Below are 19481 nucleotides of genomic sequence, written 5' to 3'. Positions count from 1 at the left end.
AGATAAATTGTAGGCTTTGGAATTAGATAGTCCTCCATGTGCCCCTGACCTCTTGTCTCCACTGAGGCAATGTTTCCACTTTTTAAAAGGTTTCTTCTTTTTCCAGTTTGACCTCCATGACTCTCTTTTTAAAATTTAACTGGTTTGGTTTAATAACTTGGAAAGAACTCAAACTAAAAAAACCTATTTGCCTGTTTTACATGTCAATTAATTAATATCTGTGGCTCATTAAATTTTAAAAATTTTAGTAAATTACTTTAAAAAATGTAAGTATGTACTATTGGCATTTCCCTGAATAGTATTTAAAAATAAAGTACATTGTTGTAGTTAATAATTCCTCTTACTTTCAGTTCTTCCATTTGTTTATTCATAGGGATTTCTATTTTCTTCTTTTAATGAGACACTAATGCACTTCCAGTGTCTTATTAAGGACACTGAACATGGCCACGCAAATAGAGTGACTCCCTTCCATTCTCCTTTCGCTGATCAATGTGTGCCCCATCTCAGTTAATTACTACTGTATAACACAGTCTTCCAAACCTTAATGGTTTAAAGACCCACCTGCATTTTGCCAACCATTTTGAGGGGCGGGGATTTAAGAAGAGTTTGCTTCATCTCTGAAGCACTTTGACTCAGTGGTTAGAGAAGAATCAAGGTCCCCTTCTAAGCTGTCCCTTTTACCACACATGCTGTGACACTCAACTCCTGTTCTCTCTTTCTCCTTCTGTGTGGCGTTTCATCCTCCAGAACTTTTCCAGTTTCACTAGGCTTCTCACCCATGGGGGTTTCTAGATAATCACATTTCCTGTGTGGCATCTGACTTGCAGAAGTCAAGTTGGTTTGAAAGCCATCAGGCTAGGACATATCTAGAACTGGCAAAGTATTACTTCTACAATTTTATTTTGGTCCAAGCAGTGACAGGCTTACACTGATTCAGGGTGGATGGAGAAACAAACTCTGCCTTTTCATGGTTTAAAACCAAGATGGAATTGCAGAAGGACATGTGGGATGGGAAATATGGTTGCAGTCCTCTTTGGAAAAAACCCAGCCTGCCATACTGCCCCATGACAGAACTATGGAAGATAAGAGGTTGTATATTCTCATCAGCAAAGTGAAGTTGGCTCAACTTCTTGTCTTTAATAATTGAAGTCAGGATTGTGGTCTTCCATGGTATAACACAAGGAAATCAGTAGGTAAACCTGTCAACTCACAAAAAATCATGGGAAAGGATGAGAAGTATAGGACTTCACCCTATAGATGTTATCCAGCTTTACAAATAGACAATCAACTAGTTTATAATTTTGATGTTTGATATTGATATTGTGTAGTTTTTCATACTTACATGTGATTGGTAAAAGGCTACAAAATCATTGTTTCCATAATATTAAGGGAGCATCTAATTTCTCTTCCAGATGTTTCTAAATTCAAGCACATATCCTAAAATCCATGGCTTCTTACATGTGGAAGAACAGGGAAAGAAGTCCTGGAAAAAATTTTACGTCCTTCTAAGAAGATCTGGTTTATATTTTTCTACTAAAGGAACATCAAAGGTAAATTAAGTATCTATGATATGTTATGTAAGATTATTAGCTGTAAATTAAAACAGACTTTTTACTTTTTATATTAATGATTTTATTACCTGATATCAGGAGGTGGTGACATTTTTTTTGTATTCTAAAGATTTATCATGATATGTTTAAAAAGTGTTCAGTTTTATTTCAAACTAGTTTCTATATATCTTTGAGGATATCTGGATGCTCTTATTTCTGTACCACATATGCTGTTCATTTTTCCCCACCCCGAGTTTACGCCTTTCTCTTCATCCAAGGCTGAAGGTTCTGAGGTCCAACATAGATTATACCTTTAATTTTCTCTCTGCACCTCCACCTTTTTTTCTTCCTTTTTGGTACTAAGATTGGGTGTTCAATGTTTAGTACCACTGAGCTACATCCACAGTCAGCTTCATATTTTTTTTTTGTGGGGGATAGGGTCTTGCTAAGTTCTTAGGGTCTTGCTAAGTTGTTGAAGGTGGTCTTGAATTGGGATTTTCCTGCCTCAGCCTCCCAAATTGCTGAGATTCCAGGAGTGTGCCACTGTGCCCAGATACAACATTTCCACATATCCCAGTCATAAGACTGGTCTTGCTCACTTCTGACCTTCTCTTCATCAACATCAACAGAACAGTTAGTAACACCCATCTGAGTCCTTTATTACTATTTAGTTATTTTGTGTGTGCTATTGTCTTTCCTTACATAGATGATAAATTCCAAGAAGAATTTATGATGTTATGACCAGGGAATAATGGATGTGTTTGTTTGTTGGTATGTTGGACCTACATACACCATTACATAGATATACATGTGGAGATAGTCACACCCACACATATGGTCTCTTTGACATGTGTATATTCCATAGCTTTTAGCACTGTCTATTCTATGTTTCTATGTATAGTCTATGACCCCCTAATAGTCTGTGGTTTATAAGTGTAGATATTTTGTGCAATCCATTTTGATTTTTCAAGTAATATTCCTTTGAAGATTTTCATAAGATGGTATTTTAATTTTGTATTCATGAATTTGTTATTGTCAGTGACAACACTGTTCCTTCTTTATGGATGAACTGTCATTTCTATGAAATGATTATTTTTATAATTGTGTTAGGCAATTTCCCCTGTTGTATTTCTAGGTCTTGGCCAGTTGTAACTCCAGGTATACCTTGGCTTCTGGCTAACTCTAATCTCTGCCTTTGTCTTTACTTGGCCTTCTCTTTAATTTTTTGTATCTCTTATAAGGATATTAGTTATGTTCAAAGCCCACCTGAATCATCTAGAATGATCTTATCTCAAGATCCTTATCTTAACCACATCCCCAAAGACTATTTTTTTTAAAATTTTTCCCCAAATAAGGTCCCATTCAAAGTTTCCAGGGTTAGGATATGGACATTTCTTTTGGGGTAGGAGAGCCACCATTCAACCCACCAAAGAAAGCCATTGAAATAGCATTAACAAGGGAAATAAATGATAAAATGAGTATCTTAAGAAGATTAAAATAGGCACAGAGAGGAGATTAAGATATCAGGAAGAGAAAGTGACAGAGGGGGAGAGAGAAAAACAGGGGTCAGAAATAGGGGAGGCAATGAGGAAGTATTGGAGGAAAGAGGGAGAGAGAAATTGACCAGAGGTATGGATACTAATTAGAAGATCATTTCAGTAATCCAGAGTGGAGGTGGTGGAATCTGACTTGAAATGGACAGCATTGGGGAGAAGAGAGGAATGGCTACCATATTAAATGGCACATGGCCAAGCTGATAAAAAAGAAGAGGATGCAGTTAATAATGTTCCTAGAGAAATATTTCTGGAGAAAGAGATAAAGAAAGTAATAAAATCAATTAAAAAATCATTAGAAGTCACTCTCTAAGAAACAGTAATCTTAGTTCTAGAAGGATGAAGCCATTATTCTCTGATTATCTTTTCTTGGGCATTTTAAACTAGTTTACAAATTTTTACATTATAATGTTAGGATGAATAACTGTCTACTTTTATTATTATGGTTTTAAGCACCATCTTAACCATTTCAATGAGGTTGCTCTTTTCCTAAATGTTTCTAATATATATAATAACATAAAAGGTATATTTTAAACAAAAGTGTCCTGGGGTTAACATTTTACTTTTAATTTATCAGAAAAAATGGCTTCTAGAGCTGGACCTGTAGCTCAGGGGAAGAACACTTGCTCAACATGCATGAGGCACTGGGTTCAATCTTCAGTATTGCAAAAGAGGAAGAAGGGGAGACTGAGAGAAATGGCTTCTCAATCCAGTCATTCATGTTTATCTCATTCTTACCCCAGTGATTCTTGACTGGAAGATGTGATAATGTCTCTTTAATTCCTATATTATTATTTCTTCAACAGGTCTCTCATTAAAACCCACAGCCCATTTTATTTTCACTTTACTCTTCCTTTCCTTTCCCTCCCACTCCTTAATTATATAACAGAACAGGCCGTATTCCTTCTACAAGATTCAGGGTCTGACTTTGCTATCCATCAGTGCATAATATTCTTTTAATTAGCTCATATTTCAGTCGATATATGGAAATGATGTTATGTTCTCTGCCAAAGGAAAAATGTGAGGATGTTAGATCTCTTCAGTGATTGTGATACAAAATGTGTAGATTATCTAAAGTCAAATATAGCATTTTTACCTGGCATGGAGGCTGCGTCCTGTCCTTCTCGAGCAGGAGGTTTGATTGATTTTACTTTGTAAAGATGTAACAGCTGTTTGGGAGTTAATAACCTCTACTGTAAATGTTGGAGATGTGTCTGTAACTTAGATTTGCAGAGAAATCTCTACCTATCTTTCCATCTCTTCCCTTATACCCTCACATACATGTTTAGGTTCTGCTAACCATGCCAAACCAGGTTTGTAGTGTTGTGCCTTAAATAGAAGAACAAAAATTGGTCAAGACAAAAGACTCATCATGCTTTTTACTGCCTTCCAGTGTTTCTCAAGCTTCATTTTCCTTTCGTTTGAATGTTTGAGTTATATTGGCTTCTACAACATCACTGGACAGGGATGGTTTTATCCCATATTCATATAAATCAGACATTTTATTATCAAATCAGTGTCTATCAAGGAATACATTTTTTTAAAAAAAAACATAACAGTAAGAGTACATTTTCCTTCCTTCCCCATTTTTACATTGGCCCTATGCTAGATCTTTGTTATTTTCTTTTCTGCCTTATTCATCAATGGTCTTAAGAACTATGGTCATTCATTAGATTAAAATGCTTAAGAACAGAGACATACAGATAAATTTTTGCTCTACTAGTTTTCATAGTTGGGAAAGCCTATTTATAATTTACAATGAGATTTATTTGTCTTTGGATAAGGTTGCTAATATTGCTGAATATTTTCTCTCTCATTCTGTGTGTGTGTGTGTGTGTACGCATGCCAACACACACACTGCTACTAAAATTTAGTGCATATGGGATCAGTGAGATCTTGTTAAAATGCAGATATTGATTCACTAGGTCTGGGTTGGAGCCTGATAATTTGCATTTTCCAAAAGATCCTAGAGGATAAAGATTTTCCTGGTATGAGACCATACTGCTAATGGCAAAGTTTTAGAGAACAGATGCATTTTGTACAATTTTGATTATGCATTGAACCTCAGAATTAAGTACTTCTCCAAGTTATTAACCTATCACAGAATAATATGACCCAGTGATTTCCCATGACCAGCTTTAACTCCCAGAGATTTCCCAGAGAAGAAATAGCTGTTCATGTTTCCACTTTGCCTTGAAAATCAGACACAGTCCACTGCCAGATAATTTCCCTGAGCTCAGCCATATGAGCTTCCTTCTTGTAAAGCAAGATAGTCACACAACCCTTCTGGTTGTTTCCTGCAGTGTATTATATAGTACACAACTAAGAGGTGTGGTTGTAGTCTAATGAAGCAGGACAAAAACGTGGTCCCATTTACCTTTTTCCTAACTGCTAAAGAAGCTCAAACCAACTTTCTTCCCTTTATGGATATACCATAATTTGAAACCTGGATTAGGAAAATGTGTTCAAAAATCATTGTTTCCTATCTTCTCTCTCTGAATCATGGAAATGATGAATAAAGAGAATAGAGAGTTTAAAATAGAATGTGTGTGTGTGTGTGCTTGCACATATGCATGTGTTACATTATAAAGAAATTGTCACTTGTCAATTTTAATAAAACTGTATCAAGTTCCTGATTATTTAAGGGTTTTTTTTAGAAATTTCTTTTCTTTTTGTCATATTATATTGAAATTGTATTTAGGTAATGTTTGCCCAAGAAATACATTATGTAACATTATAAACATACAAAAAGAAATACTGCAAAACATGTATCCATTTCAACACTCCTATATATTTTTAAGGAACCACGAAATTTGCAGTTTTTCAGCAAATTTGGCACTAGTGATATTTATGTGTCACTGGTGGGCAAATAAAGAAAACAACAAAAAACAAAAACCACGGAGCACAAACTAACTGTGGATTCTGCTTTAAGGTACAGGCTTAATATTTTGATAGAGCAATAAAGCAAGCCTCAGCCTTTTAGGTAAGCTCGAGTTTCTTTTAATTTCTTTTAATAAAGAGACAACTTTCTCTTATATATAGGAAAATTTTAGTGGCTTTTATTCCAACAGGTGTTACCATCAAGATATGCATTAATGATAAACAATGTGCTGTGGCCCTTCTAGCCTAACAAAGCAGGAGGGCCCCAAGACCTGAAAATGCTATGTGCAGAAGAAGAGCAGAGTAGAACGTGCTGGGTGACCACAATTAGATTGCTTAAGGTAATCTCACTGGAGGCATGAACTTCTATTAAATGCTGTGAGTACCATAAAAGTTTGAAAATGTCTGTAGTTAAAAATGCAAAGAAGACAAAGTCGATTTTATTTAGAGGCGGCGCCAGGGCGGCCGTGGAGAAACGTGACACACCAGCCCGCTCGGAGGGGTTTTGGACCGAAGGGAAGGATCCGCGCTGCGTTGTCCTAGCGCACCACGGGCACTTCTCTCCAGCTTTCCCCGAACTCTCCGGCGATCTCCGCGCGCCCTCGGGCCGCCCTTCCTGCCCTGGGCTTCGGACAACTTCTGGAGTGGGGTGCAAAGAAAGTTTGCGGCTCCTGCCGCCAGCCTCCCCGCCTCTGGGCCTAGGAGGTTTGCCGCCAGCGCCTGCCCGTACGGCCTTACCCGGACCGCGTCCTGCCCCGACACCGCAACCATGAACAAGCTTTACATCGGTAACCTCAACGAGAGCGTGACCCCCGCGGACTTGGAGAAAGTATTTGCGGAGCACAAGATCTCCTACAGCGGCCAGTTCTTGGTCAAATCCAGCTACGCTTTCGTGGACTGCCCCGACGAGCACTGGGCGATGAAGGCCATCGAAACTTTCTCGGGCAAAGTCGAATTGCAAGGAAAACGCCTGGAGATTGAACACTCCGTTCCCAAAAAACAAAGGAGCCGAAAAATCCAGATACGAAATATTCCACCTCAGCTCCGATGGGAAGTACTGGATAGTCTGCTGGCTCAGTATGGAACAGTAGAGAACTGTGAGCAAGTGAACACTGAGAGTGAGACAGCATTGGTGAACGTAACCTATTCCAACCGGGAGCAGACCAGGCAAGCCATCATGAAGCTGACCGGCTACCAATTGGAGAATCATGCCCTGAAGGTCTCCTACATTCCTGATGAGCAGATAGCTCAGGGTCCTGAGAATGGGCGCCGAGGAGGCTTTGGCTCCCGTGGTCAGCCCCGCCAGGGCTCCCCTGTGGCAACAGGGGCCCCAGCCAAGCAGCAGCAGGTGGACATCCCCCTTCGGCTCCTGGTGCCCACCCAATATGTGAGTGCCATCATCGGCAAGGAGGGTGCCACTATCCGTAACATCACAAAACAAACGCAGTCTAAGATTGATGTGCATAGGAAGGAGAATGCAGGTGCAGCGGAAAAGGCCATCAGCGTCCACTCAACCCCCGAGGGCTGCTCCTCAGCCTGTAAGATGATTTTGGAGATCATGCATAAGGAGGCAAAGGACACCAAAACGGCTGATGAAGTCCCACTAAAGATCCTGGCCCATAATAACTTTGTGGGACGTCTCATTGGCAAGGAAGGGCGGAACCTGAAGAAGGTGGAGCAGGACACAGAGACGAAAATCACCATCTCCTCGCTGCAGGACCTCACCCTCTACAACCCGGAGAGAACCATCACCGTGAAGGGGGCCATTGAGAACTGCTGCAGGGCTGAGCAGGAAATCATGAAGAAAGTTCGGGAGGCTTATGAGAATGACGTGGCTGCCATGAGCCTGCAGTCTCACCTCATCCCTGGCCTTAACTTGGCCACCGTCGGGCTTTTCCCAGCCTCGTCCAGTGCAGTCCCGCCACCTCCCAGCAGTGTTACTGGTGCTGCTCCCTACAGTTCCTTTATGCAGGCTCCAGAGCAGGAGATGGTGCAGGTTTTCATTCCTGCCCAGGCGGTGGGTGCCATCATCGGCAAGAAGGGACAGCACATCAAGCAACTTTCCAGATTTGCCAGTGCCTCCATCAAGATTGCTTCACCGGAAACACCTGACTCCAAAGTTCGAATGGTTATCATCACTGGACCCCCAGAGGCCCAATTCAAGGTGAATGAGTTGCAGAATCTGACAGCCGCTGAGGTGGTAGTGCCGAGGGACCAGACGCCTGATGAAAATGATCAAGTAATCGTTAAGATCATCGGGCATTTCTATGCCAGCCAGATGGCTCAGTGGAAGATCCGAGACATCCTGGCCCAAGTTAAGCAACAGCACCAGAAGGGACAGAGCAACCAAGCCCAAGCACGGAGGAAGTGACCAGCGCCTTCCCGTCCCATTTGCTTCAGGATGCCGGGCAGAACTGGGGAGTGTGCTCTCCCGGCAGGCCTGAGAATGAGTGGGAATCAGGGACCTCGGGGCTGGGCTGGAGATCAGGTTTGCCCACTTGCTTGAAAAGGATGTTCTGGTGAGGAACCCTGATCTCTCCTTCCCAAACCCCTGACTGACTAGCCCAGCCAGGCCCATCACACCTTGGGGTGTCACCATTCAAATTCTAACTCAGGGTGCTTTTAAACGTGGATTGTTTAAGGAAGTTCTCCAAATCCCACCAAGAGGATGGTCCAGTCTCTGGTGGGGAAGAGAAATAAAGTTTCCTGCAGGTTTATAAAAACCTCAAAGGATGGTCTGTTTCTTGACCCAGAAATCTTTCTTTCTTTCCCCTTCTTGGTTAATTGATTGAAATAGACTTCCATCCTCATGCCCTGACACCATCTCTTCCTGTAGTTACACTGTTTTAACTACTACCAGGAACATGAGAACTAATGCATTACTCTGTATTGACTGTGTAGAGAAGACACATCTTCATCGGCAGCTTGATTCCAAACCCTCCCTAACCAACCAACAGGGAACAGCAAAGAATCAAAGAAGGGGTAGGGGCAGGGAAAGAGATGATTAAATACATAGTAATCCACGTTTAAAAGGAAGTACCCTTGGGCTGGGGATGCAGCTCAATGGTAGAGCAGTTGCCTAGCCTGTGTAGTTCCATCCCCGGGACCACAATGAAAGGGGAAAAAAAAAGAGAAAAATTCTCTTGTGACTGGTCTATTTCAGATCACCATCTTAAAAATTTGACACAATTGAAATTCCCCCTCAGGCTGTTGGGCCTCCCCCACATTTACATCCCCCAAACCCTATGGGTCCCCCATCATGTCCAGGTGCACATAGGTGGCACTGAACACTCAGCAGGGTAGGGCCTTACCACTGTCCCTGATTCCCATCACTCTCAGGCGGATTTTTATATATTTTTTTTAAAGTCTATTTTAATGATTGGATATGAGCACTGGGAAGGGGACATGAACTCCCCTAGATAAAGTCTCAGTTTCATGGAGGACTTGAGTGGCCCAAAGGTGCCCTCACCCCAGCCTATGTGCTCCCATAAGGGCTGGTTCCCAGAGGCAAGGGTTGTGGGATACTGCCCACCACAGCACTGTTTCCTTAGTGGTGGTGGTGGGACTTGGAACCCAACCTTGAGCTCCAGATAAAAGCTAAAGTCCATCATCTGGTAAAATCAGGAAATTGGAGATTATTTGCTTCTGTTTTATTCTAGAGGAGTATTTAACTGACGGCTTCTGACTCCATGAATTATTATGATGAAAGGTGTGCCTAAAAACAAAATTCAGAATACCAGCAGCATAATTTACAAAAGGGATAAATAAGCATAATTTATTAATTTACCAGGCTCAAAAAGATCCCGTTGCAAGTTTAGCCCTTGTGGACAACAGCAGCCATCAGTTGAATGAGGTTAGGCCTCTCCTCGTAATACTATATTGATTGTCAGTTCAGATTAGCCAGGTGATGCACTTTAGCTACCTTGGACAATACTATCAAGTGTGCTGGGAAGGAAGGAAGGTCTCTCTGCATGTGGAGAATCCCATGCACGGAGTTTCCCTCCTTCCGACATTGCAACAACAGTGACAACAGGACAACCATGACGCGTGGGTGGAGTCAGGCAATGCCGTGTGCGAAGTAAACTACCTCAAGGTATGAAGTTACCTCAGCAATTATTTTCCTTTTTGTTCCCCTGAACCCCATTTTTTTTTTAATTAATTTTTATTGTAGGTTGTTCAAAACATTACATAGTTTTTGATATATCATAATTCACACTTTGATTCAAGTGGGATATGAACTCCCATTTTTACCCCATATACAGATTGCAGAATCACATCAGTTGCACATTGATTTACATATTGCCATTCTGGAGTCTGTTGTATTCTGCTGCCTTTCCCATCCTCCGCTATCCCCCCTCCCCCCTCCCCTCCCCTCTTCTCTCTCTACCCCCTCTACTGTAATTCATTTCTCCCCCTTATATTTTCCCTCCTTTCCCCTCACTTCCTCTTGCATTTTTTAATTATTTTTTTTGATTTTTTTTTTCTTGGCGGCTTGCTGATATTTTATATAAAAAAGAAAAGCAAAGCAAAAAAAAAAAAAAGAAAATGCAAAGAAGAGTGAATCATAATATGAATCTTTGTGGCTACATGAGAAAGAAGAAAAATAGCCACCACCAAATGCATGTATTTTTTAATCGAAAAGATAAACATTTGTGGAGTAAAGTGGAATGGGCTAATACTTTATCTTTTGTTAATGAAGTGATATTCTGTTTCTAGAAATTCTCTGATTTTTATTTTTTATTTTTGCTAGAGTATTATATCCATAGCCAGTATAACTGAATGGATGTCTCTCATATACAACTTAGTCTATGTTTATATAACATTGCTTACAATTCAGTGTGAAGTGTGTTTAAAATGTGTCTGCCTGGATATGTTTCATGCAATTGTTTATGTTCCATTTAAGTGTTTTATAAATTACATTCTAGCTTAAGAATTACAACTTCTAGTAGAACATCAAAAAATTGTATGATTTTCCTATGAGCATATTTTTAAATCATTCACTTGGGTGTTAAATGGAAATTACAATTTCCATAATTTGTTGAAGAGCATTTGGAAATGAGTAAGAACTTTCTAAAGGCAGATACATGTGGAAAAGAGATATAGAACTAATTTCTTTCAGAATGTATTGAAAGCATATGTCTATTTAATTTATTTTGAAACTTACATGCCAGTAAATTTACACAACTTTACAGTTATAAAAGTAATCACTCATTTCCTTATAAAGACACTACTTTGATAATCACAATTGGGTTAAAAATCATGAAAACAATTTCTTTTTGTTTTTGAAAAAGTAAAATACAAAGAGTATGTCTGTGCACTTTATTTAGTATCATTTACTGCCAAAGTTGACAAAATATACAAATTACTATTTTTATTAATCCTTTGTTTAAATTAGAAGTTTCAGCATTTACCCAGATATTCTTTATAATTTATGCCTGATCACTAATATAATTTATTAACTTACAGATTTCATATTCTATGCATAGCATATATGATTCACTTATTACCACATAAAGATTTAGATTATTAACAGTGTGTGTGTCCTAAAACTAGCTTTTTTATATATTTAGAAGTTAACATCAGAGAAATTTAGTCTTGTAGAATTCCTGGATTCTGCCCTTTCATTAGGCTGAAGAGTGTACACTTCACTTCATAATCAAGTTCTCAGCTTATGTATTTTCGAGGTCCACTTTGGACCTAGAAGTTTTTCTGCTGCCATTTCCATATTTGCCACTTGGTAGCTCTTCAAAACATTACTAGCATCCTGGGTAAGAGAGAGATCAGGGTAAAGAAGGATAGAATAATCATAATAAGATAAGTAATAAGACTAGCTTTGAAGGAAATTTTTATTTTTTATTTTTAAAAAATTTTTAAGTTGTGGTAAAATTCTGATATTAAAAATTAACCAAACTATTTTTTAAAATTTTTTAAAAGAGAGAGTGAGAGAGGGAAAGAGAGAGAGAGAGAATTTTCTTTCAATATTTATTTTTTAGTTATCGGCAGACACAACATCTTTGTTTGTATGTGGTGCTGAGGATCAAACCCGGGCCGCGTGCATGCCAGGCGAGCACGCTACCGCTTGAGCCACATCCCAAGCCCCATCAAACTATTTTTAATGTGAACATTTCATTGACATTTAGTGCATACAAAGTGTGCAACAATCACTTCCACCTAATTCCAAAACATTTTCATCACCACAAAATGTACCCATTAAGCAGTATCTCAGAGAATCTCAGGTGCCATTGATTTTACAAAGATACACTTTGTGATATTATAAAAAAAAATTGATGCCAATATAAGTATGACAGGTGACTTTCACATCACTTTTGCCATTTGTTTTTACTTTTATTTAAATAGTTATTATTGACTTATTTAGACTTAGCTAGAAATTTGCCATATTTCACTTTTGCGTGCACAGACTTACTTTTATATACATGTACATATGTCTATATATGTAGACATTGATATATGCATATGTGTATATGTATATATGAAATTATAAATGAAATAAATTAGTCAAGATATCTGTAAAACTTCTTCCTGTTCCAAGTCTGGCTTTCCTGAATCATTTTCATCTCAGAGTCATGGATACCTGTTACTTTCCACATAATATCTGGCTTTGTGCCATCTTTGAAGAGAGAAATGTTGTATTTTGAAATGCAAGTACAAAAATCAATGAAATATGCCAAAAATTTCCTTTAATTCTTCCATCTTGGTGATGCTTAGTTTCTGGAAGATTGTTCCCTTCTTGCTTTTTACCCTCATCTGATTATTCTCAAAGACCCTTTCAAGTCAGATTTCCAGTTCAAAGATGGTTCATTGTGTTAGATTTTTATAGCTGGTATAGTAAATTACCCCCAATTTAGAGACTTAAAATAACACAAACTTATCATCCTATATTCTTTTTTTTCTTTTTCTTTTTTATTTTTGACAATATTGGGGAATGAAATTGGCAATCTACCACTAAGCTATACCCCCACATTTTTATGTTTTATTTAGGTCAAGCATTTTGCTAAGTTGCTCAGGTTGGCCTCAAACTTGTGACCCTCCTGTCTCAGCCTTCCTAGTTACTGGGATTGTAGGCATGTGACACTCCTCCCAGCTATCCTGTACTCTTTTAGTTCAAGTCCAGAATGAGTCTTACTGGGTCACAGTCAAGGCTTGGCAGGGCTGCTTGCCCTTTGGAGTCTTCAGGGGAAAAACCACTTCCCTTGTCCTTTCCAGCCTTGTGAGGCCACACATGTACCTTGGCTGGTGGCTATTCCTCCACTTTCAAAGACAGTACTATCACACTAAGTCCTTCTTTTGCTACCAACTCTCTAGCTCTGTCCCTTCTGCCTTTCCCTTCCACTTATAAGCTCCTGGTGATTGCATTGGGTGTACATGGAGAAGCCAGGATAATTAATCCTCATTCCACAGTCAGCTGGCTAGCAACCTCAGTTTCCCTTTGCCATGTAGCCTACCATATTCACAGGTTCCAGGGATTAGGATGTGGACATCTTTCTGGGATGGTTATTCTACCTATTATATCAATGTTCCCTGTTTATTTCAATGACAAAACTTTTCCAGATAATGCCAGAAAAGGAGGCGAACATCCAGGAGTACCTTTACCCTGTAGCCAATGAGAAACCAGACATGAAAGTGACACAGTCTGTCTTACATTTGAATATTAACAGATCCAGCCTCTCTTTGGAGAAATTCTAGTTACATATAGAATTGTAGAACATCAAAGACTTAGAAAAGTGGATTGCTCACATAGAATGTCCCAGTTACATATTCTCTCTTTCTCTCCCTTCAGTTAGAACTCTGATGGCTTCTCTGTTGTGGTATTTCATTCTTTTATCTGCCCCTCCATAGGACAGAGAAATGTTAAAGTTGGCCCATGACTACCCTTGACAAGAGTTAAATGCCTACTAAAGGTCTTCAATGGTACCTAGGTGCCTACCTAATGTACATGCACCTGTCAGGAACAATACATCTAGGAAGATAACCATCTTATTAGTAGGTAGAAGGTTTTTCAATGAAGAAGGTGGCTAATCCTCATGTTCCTTGTTAAAGTGTTGGTTTGAGGTCATTATGTATACTTCATAATGTACTTGACTAGGAGTTAAGCTCTTCTGTCTTCTTTTTAAATTTGTTGTAGGCTTAGAGTTGATTTAAAGTGAATTTCATTAGGTCCCATTAATGTCCTTCAAACTTTGAATTAAATAACTTTTAAAAGTTGGGAAGTAATTGGATAAAGAAGTCAGCACAGAGAATTTTAAATGAGTGTGGGTTTGTATTCATGTTAGAAGCAAAATCTTGAAATAATGATTCTCTTAATCCCCTTCCCCCAATTTTTGTTTGTTTGTTTGCCTAATTACCAAATATATCCACTTTGCTAGAATTGGTTTCAAGGAACTAGTAGAGAAATAGCACTGTTGAACTATTTATATAAAATTTATCCTGTGGGTAAGATTTGATTTCATGGTGTCATTCAATATTTTCTATTCAGTACTCTTTGTTTGTGTGCACTCTTGCATGTCTGTGAGTGTGTGTGTCTGTGCACCTGTGTGGGTACATGAAGGAAGCCCATTTAAGGTGGACACTCAAGTACTGGGCAGAGTAGGTGTTGCTCAGAAGTTTTGTAGACAGATATGTGGGTCACATACCCATACCTGGTGTCAGAGAAGATGCAGGTCAATAGAGGCTGGCCCAGGTGGGCCAAAGGGAGGTGCCAGAAGGGTGGGATGGGCAGGCAAACCCACTGGGGTACCTTGAGCTAGGTGGTGGTGCTTAGGCTAGAGCTTGACCCCGGAAGCAGTGTTGTGGCCTGATTGGGGTTTTGAAGAACCTAAGGGCTGGCACCTTTAGGGGGGGCCTTTTAGACCTGCCACTGGATTGCCATCTTACCTATCATTTGGACTCTGCCAGCCCCTGGAGGCAGGCATGGAGATGGTCATTCTCCTCCAGGTGATAAGGATAGTTCATCAGGGCCAACATGGAATCAACAGCAGCACATTCTTCTTCAAAGTCATCCTCCACACCTTCCATGTATGCTTCCACTGTCAGGCCCATTTGAGACCCAGCACCTGCTGGCTCAGGTGCTGCTGGGGCCTTGACATGATAGAACACAATGACCACCCTGCCAAATGCCAACACCACGAAGGTTGAAGCAGTAGATGGAACAGGGCTGCTGAGACCTAACATGGAGTTCATTGTATCTTCATGAAATGGAAAGAATTGTGGAGTGTAGTCAAAATGTAAATAAATATGTATAAATATAAATAATTTAAAATCATAAAAATTTAAAAGCTGCCAATATAATTGCTCCCCACCCCTCAACAAAATAGCTTAAATCTAAAGGAGTAGTTTCCAGATTCAGATGAGGATTCCTTCAGGACAAGTTTGCTCATGACAGTTAGCAGTCTTAATTTTTCTCAAACTAATAATCCCATTAGAATCCAGACCTCCTACTTTCCCATTATGGCCAGCTGGCTCAGTCTGTCAGATGTTGCCTCCTAAAAGTGAAGACCCCTCATTTCTAATCTGCTACATTGTATTTTGAAACTCTAAAATCAGCTGGACTCCTCAGTGTTTTGGTTTTCTGAATGTGAAGCCCAAAAGTATTATGAGAATAATTATTCTTGGTTATAAGAATATTTAACCAAGAATGATATAGAGCCAAGAATTTTCCAGACAGTGCCTAATTTATAGTTTTACCAAAGAGACAAATTAATTCATCAATCATCAGAATGACAGTGAATTTTACAGTGTTGCTTAGGACATATGTGAGTTTTTTAAATCTTTGGAATGTACAGCATGGCACCTTTCCCAAGTGAGCTTTGTTTTCACGAGACAAGGTACCAGTCCAAATCATTTTGCTGCAAACTATGTGAGTATGTAAGTAGAAACGTAAGTCTCAGTATAAAGTAATACCAGTATAAAGTAATACTAGTGAGCAAGACCTTAATTTTGGAGCCTCAGTAAAACAAACAAATTAGAGAAACATATCTTTTCTAAATGTATTGTTGAAGGGCATTAAAAGATTTTCTGTCAAAATTTTGGTTGCTTTACTTGTCTGTTTGAAGGAAAATCACAAAATTATTTTTTATACTGATAACATATGATTAATGAAAGAATATTTTAATTGAATTACCAGTGTAGTAAAGTAAAAGTTGTAACATTGTGTTTTTGTTTATTTATTTTGCAGTATGGCATGCAGCTGTACCAGAATTATATGCCTCCATATCAAGGCAGAAGTGGCTGCAGTTCTCAGAGTATATCACCCATGGTAAAGATCGGTTTTTTGAACCTATATTTTATTTTATATTATGTTAATTTGCTATTACATTACAAATGTATACTACAATATATTTACCATTTCCATTTGGTCAAGTAAAGTTATACTTTGTATGTATGATGTTATATGGAATTTTTATACTTGGATAGCATATGTGTATGGTCTGTGATAAAAATCATAGGACATATATGAAATATTCAATTATAATACATAATGTTATATGTTAGTAAAATATTTTAAATATTTGAAGGAATGTATATTCTATGCCATTATATCATTTGAGGATTAGATTCTTAATACGATAATTTGTAGAACATTTTCCTTGGCATTGTGTGTTTTTTAATTAGTTTTCTTTGATTGTGGGTTTGCTTATTTATTTTAATACTGATTCTGAGATTGTTGTAGCTTATTATAGAGATGCCAGTGATTTTAAATTTTAAAAATTGTAATATATGCACGTGTATGTTTTTACTTTCTGGCTTTCTAACAGTAATTTTTTTTAAGTTCCAGGTCCTTAAAAAGCAGACTGCTTTCCAGGAAATGCAAAAACTACAAGTCAAAATATAGGTCATGCATTACATTAACTATGCAGTGCTTCTCACAGTTTTACCAAATGTAAGTTGGATATTTATTTGCAGACACACACAGGCAAATCTTTTACCTTCTTCAGCTCTTAATTTTAATTTCTTGTGCATTAACACAGAAATTTATTTCTGAACTTAAAGTTTATGTTTTGCAATTCTTGGAGCACTCCTTAATATTGAGTATATTAGAAATTCAAATGTTTGTGCCTGTTTTACAGATCAGTTAATGCACATTTCTGAAAACTGTGTTTCCACTTAGGCTAAAAATGTGTTCTTCCTGACTGTGACCAAGGAAGGTTCATTTACCCACATGCAATGTGGCAGATGAAATGCTCAGTTCCAGGAATGTGGCATGAAATAATGTTGATTATGAAGCCCAATAGATGATATAGAAAAAGAGCCCCTATTTTTTAGTTATGTTGCTTTAAATTATGGAAGAATAACTTTTCATCTTTGTATCGTATTACTTTTAAGCCCTAAAATAAGAAACTAATGAATGTAATGAATTTTTATAATAGAAATCACTTTAAGGTGAATATTTGCTACAGTTTGTCAGCTTACTCTTATCTTTCAATCCATCTGTATATAAAAAATAATGAATTTTATTATCTTAATCCTTTCCTAAATCCCTCCAAATTTTCTTTTAGAATCTAGAGTTATTAGCATGGACGTGTTAATAGCAGCCAAACGTTTGGAAGCAATTATTATTTAATGTCCTTTTAATCATAGGAAAAATGTTATACATAAAGTCCTTTCCATTTTCATTACTTTTGTTAGCATAGAAGTGTGATATTATTCTTACTTTTTCCCACTGAAAGTCATTCTGCTGTTGATCATGGCATATCTGAGTTTGCTTAGCCGGTCTTTGCTTATTCAACCCCATCTGTAAAAAGAACTGCTCCTTGAGTGAATCTGACTGGAATCAGGTGTGATAGGGGCAAGAGGTCCCAATGCCTCGTGGTAAGGGCTTGTTCTACACAGGAGTTGTGATCATAGAAGGTAGCACCTGAGAACTGTATCTATGCTATTCTTAATGTCTGTGAAGGAGACCTAGATGTTTGGGGAGGCATTTGTGTTTACTTTTGTGTGTATGGAGAGATCCACTTTTCTAGATGATTACAGAGGGATCAGTGACCTGAATGATTTTGGAGCCCCTCAACTGTCTCTGCTGCTTTCTACTCATGAACTATTTTCAGTGAGTTACATAGAAAAGTTCGAATAATTTAGTTACCTTTCTCAAGTAATAGTATTCGCTTTTAAAATGTCCATATTTTGAGAAGAGAAACAAAACAACTGTTCTCATACCAAAGGGAGCACCTAGCCATAATACCATGTGACAGCCACTCATATCAACTTTTGAAATGAGAATCATCAGCAGATACTTTAGGAAGTCAGATAGACTTGGTTCATTTTAGGGTAAAGGAGGAATTCATTTAAAGGAGTGTCTGTTAATATGTTCCTGGCTGGAGTGAGGAGATCGGGAGAAAATGTCTGCTCAGTTCTTTTTAGTCTTTATTTTTGACCCTGGGCTAAACATGCTAAGCTGCAGTTTCTTTCCTTTACCTCCCACTATGTGGCACTTGAAATAACCCTAGATGGGACATATTGGTTGCTATTTTTACCATAAGGTGTGTGATCTTGGTTGGATCTCTGGTGTCCTGCAGTGTAAAAAAAGGGGGTAGTTGCATAATCTCCTGACTCTTACATCTGGAGTATCCTTTGGCTCTGTATGAAGCAGATGAGAGAACAATATCCAAAGGAATTCTTTGCCCTCTTGTTCAGTCGTTCTGAGCTGCAGGTTTATCAAGATCCTTCAAATAGAGTAGCAGAGAAAGCATGTCTAGTTGCCATGTAGTTATATTGCCTAAAAACCATTTTACATGTAAACCTCACTAAAAGTGGATACAAGCAGTCTCAGAGTCTGGCCTGGGTAATCCAGGATACACCCAGGCTTCCCTTCTTAGAGAGAAAGGCTATGCAATTAAAATCATGGCTCATTATGTTAGGACCTACCCTGTTCATCCCCTAAGAAGAGCTAGAAAAAGGAACAAATATTTGAGAAATACAGCCAGTTCTGAATGTTACCAGCATTGCTTTCCTATGTGAAAGAAATTGAGCTGAAAATGACCTTTTGGATTTGTCAGACTTTGCTTTACTTCCATTTCTTTGTCCACCAAAGGTAAACTATTAATTTTTCATCCACCACCTGCCATTCAGTAGACAACATTTACTGCACTCCTGTTTCCTCTTAGTGTAGTTATTGTAGCAAATTGAAAATTTCTTTAATTGTCTTGTATTCTCTGTTTGTCAAATAATTATGGAACATGGGATCTTATTGAACATCTGGTCCCCTGTATTGGGTAGGGAGAGAACAAAAGCTTGTTTGTTTTTTTTTCCTCACAGTATTTTTATGTTATCAGGAACTTCTCTTTATAGAACCCATCTTGGCATGTGAAGTTAAAGATGTTATAAGGATAAATCTATCATTAGGATCCAGGTTAGTTACTCTGATTTGGGCAGGTGGACACTTTCCATTAATGTTGGGAAAGCAAAAGTATATTCAACTGGTCCACAGCCCAGCATGGAAGATCGCGGGGCGAGAATGGGAAACTAAGGTGTGACAGCAAATAGA

At 38.4% G+C, this 19481-nt stretch overlaps 2 protein-coding genes across 3 annotated transcripts in view; both read left to right on the top strand.

Annotated features, from left to right (window-relative positions):
- Positions 1-19481, top strand: part of LOC143386394 (uncharacterized) — a 145316-nt gene that overhangs the window by 24938 nt on the left and 100897 nt on the right. Inside the window, 5 exon segments of the mRNA XM_077108275.1 lie at positions 1413-1550; positions 5905-5991; positions 5994-6035; positions 6229-6324; positions 16176-16256. Coding sequence (XP_076964390.1) covers positions 1413-1550; positions 5905-5991; positions 5994-6035; positions 6229-6324; positions 16176-16256 — 444 coding nt within the window.
- On the top strand, positions 6753-8354 carry LOC143386390 (insulin-like growth factor 2 mRNA-binding protein 1). 2 transcript variants are annotated; one of them, XM_076841519.2, is made up of 2 exons: positions 6753-7154; positions 7560-8354. In XM_076841519.2, the coding sequence occupies exons 1-2, from the start codon at positions 6753-6755 to the stop codon at positions 8352-8354; spliced, it is 1197 nt and encodes a 398-aa protein (XP_076697634.2). The 2 variants fall into 2 exon arrangements, with proteins under 2 accessions (XP_076697634.2, XP_076697633.2); XM_076841518.2 differs by having other exon boundaries at positions 6753-8354.

The sequence above is a fragment of the Callospermophilus lateralis genome, unplaced genomic scaffold (genome assembly GCF_048772815.1).
Source record: "Callospermophilus lateralis isolate mCalLat2 unplaced genomic scaffold, mCalLat2.hap1 Scaffold_323, whole genome shotgun sequence".
Classification (NCBI taxonomy): domain Eukaryota; kingdom Metazoa; phylum Chordata; class Mammalia; order Rodentia; family Sciuridae; genus Callospermophilus; species Callospermophilus lateralis.
Note: the sequence above shows the minus strand (reverse complement) of the source record. Positions and strands in the feature narration are given on the sequence as shown.